The sequence below is a fragment of the Microtus ochrogaster genome, chromosome 16 (genome assembly GCF_000317375.1).
Source record: "Microtus ochrogaster isolate Prairie Vole_2 chromosome 16, MicOch1.0, whole genome shotgun sequence".
NCBI classification, from domain to species: domain Eukaryota; kingdom Metazoa; phylum Chordata; class Mammalia; order Rodentia; family Cricetidae; genus Microtus; species Microtus ochrogaster.
Window position 1 is genome coordinate 40,555,618 of NC_022018.1, and position 22,243 is coordinate 40,577,860.

Sequence of the window (22,243 nt, forward strand, 5' to 3'; positions counted from 1 at the left end):
GCTTAGCCTCAGCAGTGTTGAGATTGTAAGCACGTATCCCCATTCTTTGCTTAATTCTAATATATTTTTTTTGGGGGGGGGTTAAGACAAGGCTTCCCTATGTAGTCCTGGTTGTCCTAGAACTTACTCTGTAGACCCGGTTGCCCTCAAACTCAGAGATCTGCCTGCCTCTGCCTCCCAACTGCTGGGATTAAAAGCGTGTGCCACCACTGCCCAACTTAATTCTAATATTTTGATGTACATGCAAAACTGGTTATGTAACAGAACCTGATTTCCAGGTGTCATGTTTTTCTTGTGGTTGCTGCTTGACTACTCACTTCTGCCCGCATCCCTCATCCATTGCTTTAATTCAGGATTTATCAGAACTTTTGTCAGAACACCACAGCCTATAGGAGTCATTGATACCCTGATTATCGTTTTAAGAACGGGTATCTGGTTCAGAACACCTAAAAGAAAAAGAGTACTGCACAGAATGGAAATAAATGCAATGTCCCCCCCTCCTCACTGAAGTTTAAGAAAACAAGAGAGTTGTCCAAGGTGCTCTACAATTTATACCAATTAAGCTCAAGATTGAATTCAGAATACTTTGCTCTATACTTCTTCTTCTTCTTTTTTTAATCTCCTCAGCTTTCCAAAGGCCTTAACTAAGGAAATTCAGCTCTATATCTGAGAATTTAATATGCCAAAGTCAGCTGGTGAGATTTCTCAGTAGGTAAGGGTATTTGCTATTGTAGCCTGCCAATCTGAGTTGGATCCTTGGAATTCACATAAAAGTGGAAAGAGAGAATCAATCCCACAATATTGCCCTCTGACCTCCATACAGGCACTGTGAGCCACCTTCCTCAATACCACACACACACACACACACACACACACACACACACACACACAGAGTAAAAAAAAATCTCTGTTCAACAGCTATACACACCTTTGAAATGACAATACGATGGTGCCCTTCTTTTTTTCCATTCTAAGAAAAGATACTCACTGGCTCAGAATCACAAGATGCTTTTGCATAGGTAATTTCTTTCCCAGTTATGTGCCTATATTTCAAATGATCAGTTTGGGGAAGGTCAACACAATCTGGATAATCCCTCATGTTGTGGGAGGACTATCCACCAGTTATTTTAACCCTGCCTTACTCTGGTTTTACTCTTCTTCCTCTCTCCCTCCTTTTCATTTATGTACTTTTACAATGTAAAAATCAGCACAAGTTTTAGATGGTGTGGTGGTGCATACCTTTAATACCAGCACTCAGGACACTAAGGCCAAAGTAAGTTACTAAAGCATACATAAAAAAAAAAGTCCCAAGAATAAGGCAAAGGTACACAACATGAATACTGAGGATGAACAAACCACATTGTTTAGGAAATTAAAGCTATAATGAAAGGAAATGTCCCAGAGTTGAGTGTAAAACCCTGACAAGAATCACTGAGATTTAACAATACTAAGATATTTACTTCAACTGCCAAGGCTAAGGTTGGAGAAGACAATACTTTTAAAGGAGCAAGAACTCAAAATAGAAGATAGTGAATGGGACACAGAGATGTGCTTAGATGTGAAATTTTAATATCCAAAGAGAAAGGCTGCTCCTCACATGTGACAGTTCAGAAGGATAAAGCATTAATGTTCAGGGTACAGTACCCATGAGATAAACAGCACCTGATACCCCTTTCTAATTCAAGTCCCACACACTGTGACTCAGATTAGGCCCAGTGTGTGGCAGCACTGGGCTCTGAACTCAGGTGATTATCTTTCAATCCTAAATCATTCCACCCGAGGTTAATAAACTATCCAGTATTTGATAAGTGCCTGGCTAAGCCAAAACAAACTGATACTCATTTGAAAGGCGTTATAAAATCTCTGGCAAGGAAGAGCTTAAAAAGGTCATCTTCACTCTCAACACCATCAAGTGCTCCTACTAGCAGTTCAAGTGTAGAGCCTGCCCTAAGACAAGTGGCTGGGAGCCTTAGCGGGAAAGAGCTGTTGATATAAGCACCACAAGTGTAATAATTGGGTTTCATTGTTTCAAAAGGAAGCAATGACAACTGAAGGGTTGTAGAGTGAGGTGGCTAAATTACCATGAGAAAATACACTTTAGGGACCAATGTAAAGTTTCTGAGTTCTGGGGTAGCTATGAATAAAACCTCTTGGTTCAGAATTTTCTCATTGTTTTCTACTGTCTGGAGATCAGGGTCAAATGGTCTATCAAAGACTCTGGATCATCTTCCATTCCTTCTAGTACCTTCTATATGGACCAATCACCAGTCATGTGGGAAAACATGCCATTTCCTCAGTTCTCTGCTTGAGGCTAGCTAGCTCTGTGTACATGAAGTGTTATTTTGCCAGAGATTTTTGAGCAAACTCAATTCATTTCTAAAGACCCAAGTCAGTTACAAACAAATATGACAGAGGAGTAATATCCTACACTTGAATAAATACCAAATATTAAGCCAAGCAAAAAGACAAAGTAAATCAACAGTAAAGACCACAGTAAATCAATGAGTAAGAAGCATGAAACAAAACTTTATAGGAGGGTACACAGAGACTGAATCTAGAAAGATAGAGCTGTATGAATGGCCAGCCCTAGGCATCACTCAAGAAATACATACTCAAACAAAGTACTGCTTTTCTGGTCTTCACTTAACATATTTAGCAAAAGTCAAGGAACCAGTCACCTTGCCGGTGAGAATATGAACTGATACTGCAGCACAGTAATCGGTAATAACTCCTCAAGCTTAGCCTGTGAAACCACCTTTGCTGACCTATCCCTTGCAAGCAACCTGGAAGAAGTTATATGCATAATGTTCACTATAGATATATTTGCATTACAAATAGAAAAAAAATTACATGTTCAACACTGGAGAAGTGGCTACATAAACTAAGACACTGTGCTTTTGAGAGAAACATTTTCAAAAAAAGGTCACATGTCTAAATGTGTGAAGTGAAAACTTGCTCCTTTCTATTTTGGTCCTTTAGGCAACCTTCTTTCTCTCTGTCTCTGTCTCTCTCCCCCCCCCCCTCTTTCTTTGAGACAGGGTTTCTCTGTGTATCTCTGGCTGTCCTGGACCTCACTCTGTAGACAGCGCTGGCCTCAAACTCACAGAGATCGTCTGCCTTTGCCTCCCTGAGGTAATTGACGTTATATATGCAATCAGTGATCAGTTTCTTACATATCTTCCCAGAAATCCAAGATCCTAAAGACACTACTAACACTGGCAACATGTACTGTGTCCAGCAGTCTCCAGAAATAGGACTCCAGAGCTCAGGTGAGGTACAGGCTGGTGGTATGTCTAACTTATGACACAAAGTGTGAAGTAACCGAAGGCCAGAAGAGCTTTCCCAGTGAAAACAGTACATGTCAAAGAGAAGCTGGCCTTGGATGGAGCCCTGGAGATGTCCTATCAATACAAAAGAGTAGACATGGGAGAATCCATAAAGAGAATGGGAGAAAGAGGGCTCAGAAGGAAGGTGGAAAGTGAGGAGATGCACATGAGACAAGGCAATCTTTCCAGAGAGTGGATGAGACCATCTATGGTGATTCCAACAGTGGCATCTATAGGAGCAACTCCAGCATAGCAAAGGACAATGTTAAGGGAAACTAACGCTACTGAAGATGCACTATGCAGGGTAAGTCTATACTGATGCACAGAATCCTTTTCTTATCAGAGGATTTGTGTTTAATGAGACATCAGTGATTATCCAAACTCCTACACATGAGATACATAGGTTAAGACAACAAGCATATTTTTAAGTATTTAAAAGAAAGTTCAAGGGTTTTATACATAATCCATATTTTACTCAAACAAATAATTTAAGTAATTTAATTCAGTAAGAGCAGTGAAGTGAATACAGATATTTGAAAAACAATAAAACACTAGTTTTATGATCCTTTTTTATTTGCTATAGATTTTTAGGAGATAGGAAAGAAATTCAAATTTTGGCCCCCGGGGTTAATCCCAGTAGCAGAAAACTAATTGATTAGAATTCCAAATTTTATAAGTAAATTCAACATATTTCATATAGACAAACATAGCAACATCTTGGATATAAGTTATCTATAGTCCTATGCTACTTACTGGAGTTGCCTTGTCTTCAGAATGTATTCATTTAAATATAGCCTACTCAAACTTTCTTGAAAAATTTTAGCTCTTTTGGGAAGAATTGTGCTTCTGTTAATCCTTTATGCTTCTTTTTACAGTCAGACTGGGGACAGAGAAGACATCCTGGTTGTTGCATAGAGGATGCCTAACACAACCAAGAGCTAGTGCAGAGTGACATACAGAAATTATACAAAACCAGATAAAACCTGACAGCTGACAAGATCATCACTGTGAAGACACAAAGGCACCCAGTAAAAGGAGTATTTAAGAGAGATTTTAAAGAAAAAGACCATACAACTTCATACATAATCAGGAGAAAGCAGTGTGATTTCTAGTTTAAGTAGTGAATATCTGGACCATGACAAAGAAAAGAGGGCCAAGCTTGCTGGGAAGGTACAACAGATTAGGTGGGGAGCAGCATTAGAGTTCAGATCTGCTCAATTTGAGATGCTCTTAACATACTCAGAAATGCCCAGGAGGATCTTGGAAAGAAGAGGATGTGGTTCAGGAGACAAAGATTAACTAGCAGGAATCATCAAAACAAACAGGGTGGAAGCCACAGTTACTAAGGTGACTATGGGAGAATGTGAGAAGGTAGAGATGGAATACGAGGGCCTCCATTGTCAAAGGTAAAGAAGCAGGAAAGGAGAGTCATTACAAAGGGTGGCCATAAGACAGGGGGCCCAGCTTGTCTTATAATGCGATGGCATTATCCTAACTGAACCCAAGACTAGAGTAATATGAGGAGTGTTAAGTCACACTGTGGTGGAGCGAGGAGGATGAGACTAGCAAGGTAGAGGCTGCAGAGATCATTCCATGACAGCATCCCAAAAGCACAGGTCACAAATTGTTTTTAAAAGGCTCTTGGAGAGTAGGGCCATGTTCCAACAAAACCTGGCTTTCTGCTCTAAGGTTCTTTGGATACAGTTCCTCTGTGCCATCCTCCACCATCCCCATACAGATAGTACCCAGCACAAGCACAGAGAAGATCTGGGGAGAAGCACTGCAGCAGGGAAGAGTGCACACTGCTCGAGCCAGTCAGGTAGAGGCTGTAAACTATGGTCCAGAAATGTTTTCCTCCAGGGAGGGAAACAGAGTCACCAGCAGTATCCCTTCAGAACTCCACCTGCTTCTGCCATGCAGACTTGGCCAGTATTCTGCAACTGAACACGCCCCTCCTCCAGCACATAACTTTCCCAGCTTTGGGTTGCTCTTTGAAAGCATACATATTTATATTTATTTTTTCTCTGATAATATCTTGTCTCTCATCCGTCCACTTCTTGGTCTCCCATTACAGCTACAATGCAGAAATATTTTTCATTAACACTACTCTTACTCCTCTGCTTGTACTTTGAAATATGGCAATGTAACCAAGCTAATTTATTTTCAATTTATAAAAGTGCACCCTTTGTGATAATATTGCCATAGGGTATTCACACACAATTCAAAACATTTACTTAGGAACTCTTACACCAGAAGAACAGCTGGGAGCAATATCTATTAAAATATCAACTATGAAATGACAGCTTTTATTATGCTTTACCCTCTCAAAAAGGTGAATGGAGAAAGAGCTGTCCAGGGAGGGAAGATCCAAAGTTGAAATGCCTCCGACAACAGTGTACAGGGGCTTGACTCTTTCACAGATGGGCTGTGAGCTTCTAGGAGTGGTTCTATGGTCACTATAGGTCTTAGCTTTGTGAACAAGGCCACGGTAAGGTTAAAAAGTAAAATTAATTAGGAAATAATGACCGAAGAGTCTAAATTCTGACCTGTACTTTGTAAGGTCAAGGGGTAGAAAGTACGGTCAGTTCTCCATATCTTCAAGGGTCTGTATCCAAAACTTCTTGTCAGCTGAGTGCTCAGTAACAATCTGTTGAACTAATGAAGGACGACTGGACGGCATTGGGATCAGTGGCTGTGTCTGCCGCCAATCTGTCTCTAAGGAAATACTTGCTTATTTAATTCTGCCTTTTGATTAATCAAAGGTAAAGATAATTTCAGATGAGATATTTCTGTTTACAGAAGTGGTATCTGGTAAAACAGGATGATTCTTAGCCATTGGAGGTGGGAGAGAGATAATTATTTAAAGAAAATGGTGGTATGGATAGACAGAAAAAAGCATAAGAAATCATTAACAAACATAGTAAAGAGTGATGTTTACCATCTATAATCAATTGATAATATAAACAACTGAATAAATCAAGCTAAAGGGAGAATTAAACACACGTCAAAAAATTACCCCAGGAACAAAACACTAAAGTATGCGGGTAATACATTAACAGCGCTACATGTGGCAGCAGTCAATTAATAAAATAAAACAAATAATTACTGAGAATAGATCAATCAAGTCAATGAGAACTGATGAACATTAACAGGATGATTAATACCATCAATACATCTAATGCATAATTATAGAAAGAAAAGTGAGAGAAGGTAGAGAGGGCTTAAGAAGACGCTAACACACAGATCAAAGGGTGGTGAGTGCTCTATCGGACATCCCAGTCAATGCTAACTGCACATACACTGAGGTCCCACAAGATTACAGCCAAGCCCCACAATACTGTGGTCTACTCACATGGTAGCCATGATCATGTCAATGTATTAGCACATGCTATGCCCATCATCGTGGTGATGCTGGTGTGAACACCTGCTGCACTGCCAACAGTATAAAAGTATAGCAATACAATTATCAACAGTGAATCATTCCTGTATCTACTAAGAAGTACAGGACATAGGGGTCATGATGGGCATACAGATGACATCAGCTTTTGGGGTAGTGAGAGTAGTTAAGACACATGTTCCATTAATAAGGTTCCCTGACAGCAGAGACAATCCTAAACCTAACACCTCAGAAGCTTTGAGATGAGCGGCGCTGCCTCTCTCACTCTTCTGTAACTTCACAGCCTTCTAAAGTATATCCCAGATTTGCTGGTGCATCAGGGGCCACCAGACATGCAGAAATAATTGAACAGTATCTCAGAAATACATAAGGGAACCTATGTATGAACCCAAGAGAAAATGGAATTTATCTAAGATGAAGGTCCAGAATGATCATTGTGACTGCTATTTGTCACCAGATAAAAGTATTATCTTTACAACAAAAATCTTCCAAAATGATAAATGATAAACTGTGTATTAAACAACTTTAATACTATGCAAAATGAATGAAGTACAGAAATTCTGGGTGGCCACTTGTCTCTCCTGCTTTCTGTATCTATGTCGGCTTCTCCACATGCTGATCTGATTACACTTATTAAAGTCTACATTTTTAAATGTTAAAAAAAAGGAAACTGCAGGACAGAGCACTCTGGGAACTCTCCCAGAGCCACAGACAGGGTGGTGCAGGATGTTCCAGTACTGGGGCTCCAGAGGCACAGACTGTGATTACTTGTGCCCTGGGCTCCATTCACACTTGGGGGATATTCTCAAGTGAGTGAAAGATCTCTCCACATCAGCTAGTTCTTCACTGTTTTTGTCAGTTAATGGCAGAGCATCTATGTCTCTCCTTTTTTTGGCCTTAACCTGATCCACACTCTAGACCCTCTTTGATGTTCTTATTTTGGTACCTGTGGTAGTATGAATAAGAATGGTCTTCATAGGTTCATGTATTCGAATGCTTAGGAGGTATGGCCTTGCTGGAGGACATGTGTCCTGTAGGTGAACTTTGAGGTTTCAAAAGCCAGGCCCAGTCCCCCTCTCTTCCTGCTGCCTGCGGATCAGGATGTAGAACTTTCAGCTACTGCTCTGGCACCATGTCTGCCTGTGTGGTGTCAGGCTCCCTGCTATGATGATAATGGACTGACCCTCTGGGACTCTTTAAGAGGTGCTTTAAGAACTGCCTTACTCATGGTGTCTCTTCATAGCAATAGAATAGTGAGTGACTAAGACAGCATCCAAATAATCAGAGTCCTAATACTCTCCCAACTATTTACCAAAAATCTGTTTTCTTATTTCCTCTAATTTCTTCTCTACACTATGACAATCAATTCCCATTGATGTCTTTACTTCTAGCTCAGATTCTCTCTTATCTTGCTGCCCAAAGGAACTTACCTAATACTCAGATCTGGTTGTCACTCGACAACTTGAAACCACAAAAGGGTGGCTTGGCTGCCTGTTACAAAACCCAGGATTCACAGTGGAGACAACAAGCCCTGGTATGTGTGACCTTTTCTAGCCTTTCAGGTCATCTGTCATCTGAGCTTCAATAGTCTACGTGTAGTTACCTGGGCTTATGCTGCTCTGCATGCAGCTGATCTGATGCCAATGTCTGGGCGGTCCTCCAGCTAATTCTATACCCTGCACAAGCTTCTACAAGAGCAGGCTACAAGTTACTGACAGAACTTGGGTTGTCAAATCCAAAGCTCTCACCTTTGGAGAGAGCTGTTCAGAGGTTATAACACAACTAGGATATCTTAAAGGAGAGAAGGAATTCAGGATAGGAGTGATAAGGGATGTGCTAGACCCGGAAGAACTCTCAAAAGTCTGAGGACTAAAGGACATAATACATAAAGGACTTAATACATGACAGATGGCTGCCTTGTGTCGGTGCCTTTAATCCCAGCACTGGGGAGGCCGAGTCGGGCGGATCTCGGTGAGTTCTAGGTCAGTCTAGAGAGGGAGTGGGGGAACGACAAAGAACATAGGATGTGTGAGTGAGGCTTGCTGGTGCTGGGATGGAACTTGGAGAGGCACCTAGGGTCCATGCTACTGAAATGAAGCCTAGGTACAGGTCTTCAAAAATTTTTCAGTAGTCATTACTTTAGACACCAAAACTTCAAGGTTGTTTAAAAATTTTTCACTACTGCTTTTTTTTTTTTTCATTTTGTTTTTGAGATGGAGGATCATGTAACCCAAGCTGGCCTGGAATGTGCTATATAAACCAGACAGGATTACAGTTGTGCCCCACCATGTCCTGGCTCCACACTGCTCTCTGCTTTGGTTATCTAGCATCAGCTTTGTAACTTTCAGGTTGGCATCCCCAGAGCTTGGTTTTGATTGGTTCATAAAAATAGTATCTCATGAGGTTGTCTAAAAGAAGTGTGCTAATAAAGACAAAGAGCAGAAAACAGTGTCACATGGAAGTAATCAATGGACACTCTCAGCGATTGCCATAATGACAGTGTTGGGTTGGGAGAGGAGGAAATGGCTAGTCTTGAATCCACAGAGTACTATAGAGGCAGACATATTTGATGCCAGGCAAGCTTTATTTTCATGGGACATCATAATGCCGGCAGGGTTCTCAGGTTTGGGTACATGATATCCGGTGACCACCAGATTCCTGTGGAAAACACAAGCGGTGTGAAGCACAGGGTACTCTCTGAGTATATGTCAGCACACAGTTGCTTGTGCTGAAGCTCAGTTTTAAATTTCTTTCAGGCATCGTCTAGGTTTTTCCGTTTACTCTTATGGATTTGGAAAACTTTTGGTGTACCGACTGGTGACTGGCTAAGTCCCTTCCAGATGGAAGTAAACAAAAGGGTCCTTATGAGGCCGACTAGGCCAATGACTTACTTAGTTTTGCCGTGAAGAAAACTGAATGCAGAGGCCGGGGTTACGTATACTGTGAGGGCTGCCCTGTGTTTTAGACACTGTTCCCAGATGTGCCCTCTAGTGTGACTGACCCTCTGCTGAGACCTAGTCTGTGTTTATTCCACCCATGTTTGCTCTTGAGATAGGACATCTTCTAAACTGTGGGGAGCACTCCAATATTTACTTCATAGTTCCTGTGTTCCATCAATCGCAATTACTTAGCAGTAGGTATTTACGGAAAACCCACCTGTAGCTTTAGTGTTTATACCCTCTATCCTCTCAAGGCAACGTCGTCAAGAGAAACCACATTTCATTTAACCATGTGTGCAGTGGGTATGAACTCACCAGTACAACCTATGCTGTTCTCAAGCTCTTAGGACAAACAGGTTTTCTCTGCAGGCTTCTAAAATATGAATTACGGCTGGAGAGGTTTGGTGCATCTGTCCACAGACTGGGGTTGGGCATGGCCTGCCCTCCACAAGCCTTTGCAGCTCAATTCCGAGCAGAAGGTGCCCCTAGAACCAGTTCTGTTTCAGGAGTTAGCTGACACCAGGACACCTAGCCCATAGCCTAGCCTAATGGCACAATGCCCACAATGTCGGAAATGACAAAAGGTGAAGAATTGCTTGTGAAATAATCCGAACACTTGGGAAACAACTGTAAATAAGTAACCCAGGAAAGAAAAATGAGCTGCTTTCATCAGATTCTTGTTTTCAGGAGAATGCTTTAAACTCTGAGGATTAAGGTAATTAATACGAAGACACCACATGTCAGAAAACCCCGGAGGGCGCTTCAGAAATGGTGGGTCAAAGTTTCAAAGAAGCAGAAGCTGAGAAGCTGGGGGGCTCTGAGGTGGAGAACTTCCTAACAAGTAAGTATACAGGACTCATTTACAAGCAGGGGAATGGGCCAGGCATGGGGAAAAATGGGCTTAAAAATGCAAACGAGTTTTATTGCATGAAAGTGAGGTACACACACGGCACCTCATTAACATGTGTAATTTTTGTGTGTTTATGTATAACTTAAATTTAAGCTATAAATTTCCTTTTTGAAGGACTTATGCTCTCGTCCTCTTGGTGTTATAGGTCCTACAGTCTAGAACCTGGAGGGAAGATCTCAATCCGGCGAGGCAGGATAAACTGCCATTTTAGTCTCTGAAGGCTTAGCGACTCCTCTTACCTTTTAACACCCCTTCTATGTGTACCCCTCTCTTCATTGTCTAATTCAGTGGTTCTCAACCTTCCTAACGCTGTGACCTTTTAATACAGTGATCTCTGCTGCGACTTCATAACTGTAATATCTGTGTTTTCCAATGGTCTTAAAAGGGTCATTTGCCCCGACAGGGGGTCGCCACCCACAGGCTGAGAAACTCCGCTCTAATTAGTCTCTATCTGGTATCGTGAATTAAAACACAGAAGTAAATGAAAGGAGTTGGGGTTAGAGCAAGCAGGCAGCTTTGTGGTCACGTGATCCCGAGCGACCGCTTCCACTTGTATTCTCAAGGCAAGTTTCATGTATGGCACATGCTCGCTTGTCCTAACTTTTCTCACGCCCATCGTTTCGTACCGCAGAAACTAGACACCGACCTAAGGTCCTAAAGCACTAACTTGGGTATCAGCTCAGGGAAGATGTCCCAGGACTTGAAGGGCAAGCCCTTGGCTCCCCTCCTGCCGGGCTCTGAGGGTCACACCTGGGGTGGACAGTTGCACGTGGGGGTCAGGACAGCGGATCCTGTCACTAACGCAAGCTGTGAGCGTCTGTACCGCGACTCCTGGAGACAGACCTGGGCACCCCATTCCCGGCCATCCCCCCCGGGTCACCTGTAATTGTAGGCGCTGAAATGCTTGCTCTCTCTCAGCATCGCCCGGTACAGATCTAATACTTGTGCGCGGCTGGAGGCTGCCATGTTGGAAACAAACAAAAAAACTTAACACCAAAACCAACAAGTCCTTCTTCGAGGAGGTCCCGACTTTAACTGAAGCCAAATACCAAACGATGCAAATTGCACGCTGGAAAGCAGAAGCAGCGGCTCGGCCTGGCTCGAGGCCTGGGGGAGAGTCCCACGCGCGCGAGGAGGCGGCGCAGGCAGGGCGGCGGGCAGCTAAGGGGAGGCGCCCGCGTCCGGGAGGCTCCGCGCTCCTCACAGGCGGCTGCGGCGGCAGGAGGCCAGGCCGTCCAGCCCCAGGCACACTGGTCGGGAGGACGATCGCGGGCTCGATCTCGGCAGCTCGCAGCCTCCACAGCCTGCACCCGCACCCTACCGACACCGTCCGGGGGCGTGGCCGAGACCCTGGCGTCTTCGGACACCACGCCCCCTACACCTGCCCAGGCCCGGTTGCCCGGGTTACGGAGCGCGCGCCGCTGCCCCGCCCCTATCCAGTCAGGCTGTCTTCAGCGCCGCCTGATCCGCTGTGAGAGACTGCGAGGGTGAGTTCGCTCTGCCTTGGCTTGGTCCGCAGGCTGAGGTCATAGGTGGCATCTTGGCTGGCGGACGCAGCTCCGGAGGTGCGGACTGGGTTAGATAGCGATTTCATGGGGCACCGGCTTCTCTCTGGGCGAGGGGCGCAGGGACCTCGGGCCCGGGCCTCTTCCCGTCAAGATGGCGGCGCCCAGCGCGCACTGTGGCTGCTAAGAGAGAGGTGAAGCGCAGTGGCTGCGGAGCGAGTGTGTGGTCGCGTTGCTGACTTCGAAACGCCCGCCGCCTGCGTTTCCCGGCGAACGCTGGGTGAGTGCAGCCCTTGCTGCCGCGCAGAGATGTCAGGTCGCTGACTGTTGTCACTTGTCGTTTGGCTGTAACTTTCTCCTGTTTCCGGGAGATTCATCGAGGGTCTGGACTTTTTCTTTTTACTGTTTACCTTTTGTTTTTGGAGACGTGGGCTCATTTTGTGGCCCAGACTGTCCTCGAGCACTTAGTCGAAGCCTTCAGAGTAGTGCTGGAATTACAGACGTGGGACACCATGCGATTCTTGTCTTTCTGCTTATAAATGCACACTTTTGTAGCGTGCAAAAACCAGAAACGCTGAAAGTCTGTTCTTTGGATGTCATGATTAATTAGGGAACCCTTAGGACTTAGGGATTTCCGAAGCATCATTTTAGACCCAAGGCAAAAAGTTTTCTCTTGAGGGTTCCTTCCCTCCCCCTCAGAATTCAGCTTTTACAGACCATCTTGCTAAAGTACTAAAGTTTTTGCTCTGGTCCTTGATCATAAGGTTCTGCCCAGAGAAGCCTCTGCTAGTTCTGTATTTGGAAAGCAGTGATACTAGTTTTTGAATGTGGCTTTATATAAAGACGTTGCCAGGAGCCCATCCTCTCATCTTCCCGGTCCCCAAACACAGCAAAGAATAATTTCAAACGATAAGACTGAGATTACATTAACACATGTTCTCATCTGTTTTTGTGTATCTAGTTTTGAAACGATGTGTGCTCTGTGCGAAGCAACTTGTATTTTCAGGACCATTAAGGCGGAAAATTCTTTAGTGTGCCTGCAACCTGTTGTGCTTGAATCTAAATAAAAAAACTACTAGTCATGGCATAGTGGCAATTACAGATATTGGCGATATAGTGCTTTTATAAAAATATTTTTACGCTTCCTGTCGGATTTTTTTTCCCAATCAAAATAGGCCTTTAAAATGTAATTTAAATTTTTAATAAACTTACTTGCCTCACTTTGCTTCCTTGCTGTTTAGTCAGGTCTTTGCCTCAGGTTTAATGAGATCCAATAATGCATTGAGTTTTTCTTTTGTAATTTCTTAAATGACTGACGACCATAAGGTAGGTTTTCACGTTGTTACAGAGTAAGAGCAGAGCTGTGTTCTCTTGAGGTAATAAACTGTTTCCTGCTATTGATATAAAAACATAGGGCGCGGGCTGGAGAGATGGCTCAGAGATTAAGAGCATTGCCGGCTCTTCCAAAGGTCCTGAGTTCAATTCCCAGCAACCACATGGTGGCTCACAACCATCTGTAATGGGGTCTGGTGCCCTCTTCTGGCCTGCAGGCATACACACAGACAGAATATTGTATACATAATAAATAAATAAATATTTAAAAAAAACATAGGGCGCTAGGAAAAACTACACATTGCAAATTACAGATATACAAAATTACCAGAATGAGAAGATAAAATGTTTAAATTGTTTTGATTTGTCAAAAAGGAGTGAGGAATACATTTTGGCTGTATTTTACTTTCATGTTAAAAGTCAAATTAGAATAATTGCTGTGTGCAACTTATGCCTGATTACAAGGGAATTAGTTAACTAATATGCACAAAAATAGGACCTTCTAACTGTCTTATATTTGTTATGATCAAATACAGTTTACAGAATTTGCATAGTTAAAATAGTTTGGTTAGTAGATCTATCAGTTCAAGGAGTGGTTGAGATTAGGAAATTGATAGCTTCTTAGTGTTAAGTCAAATTTTCAGAGGCTGTGGAATTGTCTTGGGTACCAACAGTGGACACAATAGATTAATCTAATGTAGAGTTTGATCACAGTAATTAAATAATTAAATATTATTTAAGAAGTCGTATCACCAATTAAATAACTTGCAACAAAGTTGCAAGCTATTCACTAGTTGACTTTGTTGCTTCCAATGACATTTCAATGATGTTTCCGTTTTATGTAAATGCTTTCACAGTGCTGGAGTTCTGGAACCTACTTTGGTTTAGAAGCTGCCTGTTTATCTTGCCATTTTCTTTTTCTTTGTTCAAATAAACTACTAAAATTATTGCTCTAACATATTTAACATTAGTTAATGCTATTCCAAGTCTTTATAAACATACTTTATTTTGTGAATTCCCATTTTTCTGGTTATCATCGTTTTGAAGGACTAATTAAAAAAATAATTTCCCAAACTAAATCTTTGTTTTTGCTTATTTTCACTTAAGAAGTGACCTTTTAAATGCAATGACTCTACTGAGATGGTAGTTGAATTGGCCCAGAGACAAAGACTGGATCTTGCTCATGTGTTCTTTCATTCTGTTTTACAACAGTGTTTTGCTAGATAATAACTATAAAAAAATTGTGTAGCTATCTACTGTCATTAGCCCTCAAAATATAAACATTTTCTTTAATACCTAGTTATAAATACCATAATACTTGTCAGTAAATATTCTTGCCAGTAAATAATCCATAATGACTGTTTCTTACTTTAAGCTATTCCTCTTGATGAAGTGCCTGTGCAGGTTTTAAAGGGACACCTTTCTTTCCCTCAAAGGTTCCAATGTGTTGTCTGTGGTCCCCTTTTCAATGCTTTCCTGTTGCAGGGGGCACGTGTTTGTTTGTCCTGGCCACCCAGAACCAAAATAACCACACAGAAACTATATTAATTAAAACACTGCTTGGCCCATTAGCTCTCGCTTCTTATTGGTTAACACTTATATCTTAATTTAACCCATTTTTATTAATCTGTATAGTACCACAAGGTTGTGGCCTGCCAGCAAAGTTTCAGCATGTCCATCTCCGGCGATGGATCCATGGCATCTCTCTCTCCACCTTCCTTCTTCCAGCATTCAGTCCAGTTTTCTCCGCCTACCTTAGTTCTGCCCTTCCAACAGGCCAAGGCAGTTTTTTTATTCATTAACCAATAAAAGCAACACATAGACAGAAGAACCTCACACAATCTCCCCTTTTCTGTTTAAATAAAAAGGAAGGCCTTAACTTTAACATAGTAAAATTACATATAACAAAACATATATCAAGCAAGAATTACAGTTACAATATTTATTATCTACTTTCTCTCTTATCATAACTAAGGAAAACTGTATTTTTACTATCTACTCTTTAACTTCATCAAAGACTCCAGAAGGATATACTATTTCCTAAGTAAACAGGAAGTACATTGTAAGCAACTTCGAAAACTCTTAATTGGCAGAGACATCTTGCTACCTGGACAGTCACCCAAAGTTCTTCTGTATCGTTGGAACACCCATCTTCAGCCTATGGGCCCATAGTATCCAGCAGACTTTTCCAAGAAGCAGGAAATTTCAAAAACAGTTCCATCTTTATTGGCAGTTTGCCAGTCTTTTTTTTTTTTTTTTTGTATCCTGCAGAATGTCTTGCAGACTCTTATGAAGCAGGAACCCGGACGGACCATCTCACCTTTAAGCAAGTTCAGCAGTCATTTCTTTGTGGGTCCTGCATTTCCAGTTAAGTAGTCCAGGCAAGAGCAGTTTCTTGCCCAAATAGCTAAGGAGCCTCTTTGATGCCCATATTCCTCTCGAATAATTGTTGCTGCCAGGAGCAGACGTGTCTCATTGTTATGAAAAGTCCTAAGTTATTAAAACATTTTAAAAGACATATTTTGAAGGTCTCTGAAAGAGCTGAAGAATACCTATCTAACTGAAATATATCTATACATCTAGAAAAGCTAACATGAGTACAAACTGGATTATTATATATGATTATCTACTAAGTTATATTTTTAGTTATATATTACATTTTTAAATGAGCTATACAAACACAATACCTTAATCAAGATCAGAAATACATATACATATAACAAAATTGACCTTAATTTTGTATCAATAAACCAAGATCCATACCAATGCAAATTATTTATATCTGTATCATAGCCCCTTTTAAATGTAAAAAAACATATATAGACAATATTTGGGAATATGGGCATAGTTTCTCCAAATTGCTTCCTGCTGTTTATTGGGTCAAGTATTTTCTTTGTGGGGGTGTTTACAGAAACCTTTTAGGGGGTTGTGGTCCATTAAACCATATTGGTCTGGAAGCAATCCACAGGTTCTCATCTTCTGTGGAAACAAAAGAAGAACTTCTTTTCCAAAGCAACATATCCTTTGACTCAAATTTTGGAATTAAGATACCTGTATGTTGGTTTCACTTAGCAGTCCATAAAATGAAATGTTTCTCTGTTCTTAGCTCCTTCACAGTCAAAAAATTCAAAGAAGACACAATAATATACACAATCCAGACTCTCTGAATATTCTTCCTTTACATGGCTTATTTTTCTTTACTCTTTTAAATCTATGACTATCTGTACTCTGTCTCTTTAAAGACTTTATTTTTTTTTAAAGCATTACCTTTATGACTATCCTTTTTTTCTCTTTCCATCTACGTACATTTATCCAATACTATGACTCATTTGGATTTGTCTTTATTGCATATCTGCAATTCTTTAGTGTCTTGAAGAGCTTTTACGATGGAAAGCAGCTTGATTGCAACTGCTCTTGATGCTGGCTCTGCCTCTCTCCACTTTAAAAATGGTGGACACTCTGGGGCCTCTAGTAGGAACCATGCTCAGCACTTTAACTCTGAGAATGAGCATGTAGCACATAAACCCTTTTTATCTGAGTGATAGCTAAATCTGTCATGCAGAGCACAGCAAAGCCTGGAAATATCTCTATGTATGGCGGTGCGAATCTGCTATGCTCTCCTGCCTGACAAGCCTAGTAGACCTTGTGCATGGTCTCAGCTGCTTTTCTCCTTACCCGGAGTGGGCACTGGCCCCACAAATGCCATTGAAATGCTCCATAGTCAGAGTTTGCACTGGCAGCACAGCTCAGGAAGCCGTGTTTTAAAACTGCGCGGCTTTTTAAAAAAAAAAAATTATTTTTATTTTTGCTATGGCTGAATCAGAAAAACCTGTCTTAAAGGAGCTGTTTTATGCCACCAGTAAACGGCAAGAAGCTGTGTTAAACTCTGTGTTTTTGTGTCTAGAATTAAGCTCTTTCAGGTTTTTAAGTGGATTTAGCCTCACGTTGGGTTCCAATTTGTTGCAGGGGGCACTTGTTCATCTTAGCTGCCCAGAACCAAAATAACCATATAGAAACTATATTAATTAAAACATGGCATGGCCCATTAGTTCTAGCTTCTTATTGGCTAATTCTTACAAATTAATTTAACCCATTTCTATTAATCTGTATATTACCATGAGGTTGTGGTCTATCAGCAAAGTTTCAGCATGTCTATCTCTGGTGACAGATCCATGGCGTCTCTTTCTCCACCTTCCTTCTCCCAGCATTTAGTCCCGTTTTCCCTGCCTACCTAAGTTCTACCCTATCAACAGGTCAAGGCGGGTTTTTTTTTATTCATTAACCAATAAAAGCAATGCATAGACAGAAGGACCTCCCACACCACTCTCCCTTTGAGACCTGATCATGGCAACCTTGGCCTTCTAATAAAGCTCATTTCTGAAGGGTAGTTTTATGTCACCTCCTTTCCTGAGCCAACTCCTATTCTGGAATATTACTTTAGCTATGTAAAGATGTGTTACATTTGTTTATGTTGCATTTGTTTAATTATGTAAATATGTGTTGCTGTTTCACCTTGCCTGCCTGATTGGGCTAATAAGAGCTGAATATATTCAATAGCTAGGCAGTAGAGGAATAGGTGGGATTTGGGGGCAGAGAGAAGAAGTAGGAGGCGAGAGAATGAGGAAGAGAGAGAGGGAGCTGCCTGAGGCTATCCAGGCGACAGTTATCAAGACACAGGGTAGAACGTACGGAATGAAAGAAAGGTAAAGAGTCCCTAGGCAATACATAAGTGAAGAGAAACAGGTTAACTTAAGTGATAAGAGCTAGTGGCACAAGTATAAGATCAGTCATTCATAAGTTTCCGTGTCATGATTTGGGAGCTGGTTGGTTGCCCAAAAGAAAGCTTGCTACAAACTGCAGCCATGCTTTTTTCTAACATTGAAGTGTAGCTAGATTTTTTGCCATCCATTCTCTTCAGTTGTTTGTTTGGTCTTGGTATTCAGTCTTGTTATCTTGGACCTCACTTATTGTGGGATATGGCTATCCTCAAACTTGTGAAGATCTCCTGTCTCTGCCCACGTGTGCTAGAATTGCAGGTGTGCACCACCACACCTAGCTCAACTAAGACACTGACCTGCAGTTGGAAAATGAGTATGAGTGTGGGAAGTTTGACACTAGTTCCTGAGGAAGGTATGGAAGGAGAGTGGGCACAATTTATGTATAAACCTTTCTGTGATTTGGAATAGCTGAAAGTGGGAAATAGGTAACTCTGTCACGCTACAGAAGTGGTTAGCCCTGTACCAGCTTTATTTTAGTGATATTTCCTCTTTCTGCACTAAGTCGTTTCTTCTCCTATGTACCAACAAGTAGAATGTGACAGTTGACCTAGTGGAGTGGAATTCATTAACAAGGTGCTGGGCGACTTGTTCTATCCTGAAGGGGCCTCAGAGTTAGCACAGAACATACCCAGATACTACATTCTCAACACAAAGGAGATTGTCTTACCATGGGAGGGCTGCAAACAGGGTTGAGGGGTGGGAGGTGGGGGTGGTTGCCTCTGAATCTGGCAGAGACAGCAGCAAGTGTTTTTAAGGAGAAAAGGGTGAGTCTGTGCTAGGGTGAGTTGGTGAGTCCTGATTGGACATAATAATCAATGTAGCCAAATAATAAATTTTGATTGGTAGACCTTGATATTTTGATAGTTGATCTTGGTGTTCAGCCTCAGGGATGAGTCAGGCATAGGAAGTAGCCAGATAAGAGAACTCACCCTAGTGGCTTGCTTTAGGAATGACATCTAATAGGTTAGCAAGGGTGAGGGAAGGTGGAAGGGAAGACCTGCTGGCACCATGTTTGCCACTCCTGGGCCTGTTAAGAGCCCTTCGTGGTCCCAAGACTTCAAATTCTGTACTGCAGGAGCTCTGCAAGCCTCCTTCTTTATCTGTATATTTAGCAGGAAGCTGACTAGACTACTTCTTGTAGTGACTTTGTTACATCCAGATCGTGGGGTCCCCCACAAACCACCACGGAGTCTGCACTTGTATGTAAAAGAGCCTCTACTCAAGCTTAAGCTTGGACTCTCCATCTGTCCGACACTGTAGTAGCAGTGGTTGTTGGTTCCCAGATGCCCTGCTAGCTTAGACCTGAGCTTTTTGGGTTTTTATGTGGATATAGTTACCTACGTTGGTGTGCCAATTTGTTGGAGGAAGGCGCTTGTTCATCCGGACCACCCAGAACCAAAATAATCGCACAGAAACTATTATTTGAATCACTGCTTGGCCCATTAACTCTAGCTTTTTAATGGCTAACTCTTACACATTAATTTAACCCATCTCCATTAATCTGTGTATCGTCACGTGGCAGTGGCTTACCAGCAACGTTTTGGCATGTCTGACTATGGGGGTAGCTCCATGGCTTTTCCCTGACTCCACCCTCTTATCTCCCAGCGTTTATCTTAGCATCCCCTGCCTACCTAAGTTCTGCCTTGCTGTAGGTCCAAAACAGTTTCTTTATCCATTAATGGTAATCATAGCACTCAGAGGGGACTCCCACATCACAACACAGTGGTTGAGAGCAGAGTAGGGGTAGGTTTTTGGTCATAGTAGAGGTTGGGGTGAGGGGATTTCTAGAGTTAGGACCCTGATTGGCTGACATTTGTCTAGAGAGCTTGGCAAAAGGAGAATAAGTGAGTCCTGGGCTCAGGGACATCTGGTGTTGTTATCTAATCTTATCTAAATGGTTGAAGTGTTAGGTTCTTCCCTTAGAAGTTGGCTCTCCCTGGGTGGTGTCAGCTTATGGATTTTCCCCCTGATCCTGGTGCTGCATGGCCTGGGTCCCATGTATGGCCAGGCTTCCCTGGGCTCCACATCTTAGGGCTACAGATCTTGTTTCTGGGGATTTATGATTTGAATGCATTTGTATGTAATTGTGATATGGGTTAGAAAGCACAAAGGGTTGCCAAGGAAGTGCTGGCTATGTGATGTGTCATGTCCATCCTTGATGCCTATACTATTGCACAGACTGCATTCTCTGTACACTGGATATTGTTAGGGCGGGGAAACTCTGAACCCTGATAATTAGGGCCTTTAAGGTGGTGGTAATGTTTGGGTGGTTGGGGAGGATTCAGATTTCCGCTGAGCCTTGAGGGCAGAGGGTTTGGATGTGTGGGTATAGCGGTTTCTTCTTAGAGGAGATAAATGTCAAACCTTTAGTATGAGGCTAGAGTGCATGTAACTATATAGTTATAGCTTAGGAAACTGTTGGGAAATTGATTTTTTCCAGAGCTGAGGGTAAGGGGATCCAGTGGGAAGACACTAGATGAACTGGACCTTCATGTGATCTCAGCCCAATTAGTCCTTGAGCTGAAGGGGGACACTTTTCCCTCTAAGGAAAACAAATCTGAGTGAGCAGATGGTTTAGTCAGGATCAGTTGGAAAATGTGCTGTAATGTCCATTGGCTGAGAATCTATTTTGTCTAGCGATACTGCTTGCTACCTTACTTCATGCAGATGGTCTTCTTGTGCCAGCTTAAGGAATTTGGAATTGAATTGATTTCGCTTTTTTAAAGAAAAATTGTTTGCATTTATTATTTGTCTGCTTGATCCTAGCCCACCAATCAGGCTTGGCAGCAGGCTCTTTTACCTAGTTAGCTATCTTGCCAGCTCTGATTAGTTTTTTTTTGAATAATGGTAAATTCTAGTCACATTTGAATTTCAGTTTTGTAGGATCTTGTACTTGTAAAGTTAACTCCCCCATAAAGGAAATTTTGTAAGTATTGAGACTCTGAAGTGTTGATTTGTATGTTTTTTGTATATATGTTTATATGTTTATGATATATTTACATTTCAAAGAGAAAAGATTATTGCCTTAAGTCTCTCTGAATGTGTGTGTGTAACGCATTTTTGTAGAGCATCTTTTATAAATAAATGTAAGGAAATCTATAAATAAATTTAAGGAAATCTGTCCTGTCCTCTTTAGTGATTAGGTTTTCTGAATTATGGGCATCAATAATGAAATTGTCAGTCAGTTGTGCAGGATTCTTATTTTCTAACCAATTAATTTTTCCCTCTGTAAGGAAACCATATTTCCTTGCCCAAAGTGACCATCAACATGGGGATTCTTTGACAGTGGTAATACTCTATTACAGATTACTGCCATCTTTTATTAATACATATGAAGAATAACTATTATGTTTCTGTATTGCTTATATTTGAGAATGATTTATTAATAAAACTATGATAAAATAGTTACTAATTATTTGGTTTATTTTCTCTTGTTTGAGCCTTGCTAGGTAGTTTACCAGTATTCCATTTTAGTAATTTTTTAAAGGATAAATTTGAAGTTGTGATTGGCTCTTTTGAATGAGGTCTAAGAGTTGTCACTTCCTGTTTGTGTCTGTTAGTTGGTTGTTTTCAGAAAGCACTTGACATAGTAATTCCGACTTTAGTGATAGCTCAGGGCCTTAATGTACTTAGTTTGCTGCATTGTTTCTACTACTGTGCATCAAACCCAGGGACCTTGGTAGTCAAGGCAAGTGCTCTACCATTGAGCAACACCTTTAACCTGTAGGTCTGTGATATTATAATAACTGATTTCTGAGTAGGATAATGTGGTTTTGAAACTATACTGGAGACTATTTAACCAGAGAGTCTATATATAGAGTTCATAATGTCTTTGCCATCACAGAGAATATTTCTATGTGATTTAATATTTCATAACTTATTAAGTAAAACATTTGTTTACTGAGCACAATGGAAACAATTTAGCTTGGTAAACGTGTTATGTGTGTGCACTTGTTAGCTTGAATTAACTAATAACATTTAAGAGTAATAAACCTGTCTGCCTTTTGTGAAATGCATTACAGTTACATGGGCAGACAGCACTACAGACTTAGCATT

General features: G+C 41.5%; 2 protein-coding genes and 1 pseudogene across 4 annotated transcripts in view; 2 read left to right on the forward strand and 1 right to left on the reverse strand.

Annotated features, from left to right (window-relative positions):
* The window catches only part of Lyrm4 (LYR motif containing 4), a 92,335-nt gene extending 80,459 nt beyond the window's left edge, over positions 1–11,876 (reverse strand). The window contains exon 1 of the mRNA XM_005355045.2: positions 11,453–11,876. Within this exon, the coding sequence (XP_005355102.1) occupies positions 11,453–11,538 (86 nt within the window). The 5' untranslated portion in view covers positions 11,539–11,876. The remainder of the gene's footprint in view (positions 1–11,452) is intronic.
* On the forward strand, positions 6,835–7,136 carry LOC106143956 (annotated as a pseudogene).
* Positions 11,877–11,996: 120 nt separating the features above from the next.
* The window catches only part of Fars2 (phenylalanyl-tRNA synthetase 2, mitochondrial), a 384,286-nt gene continuing 374,039 nt past the window's right edge, over positions 11,997–22,243 (forward strand). For 2 of the 3 annotated variants that reach the window (XM_026782838.1, XM_013349092.2), the window contains exon 1: positions 12,081–12,357. The gene's annotated coding sequence lies outside the window, so the exon portion shown is untranslated. Of the gene's footprint in view, positions 12,060–12,080; positions 12,358–22,243 lie in introns of those variants that run through there. The other variant, XM_026782839.1, reaches the window with a different exon arrangement.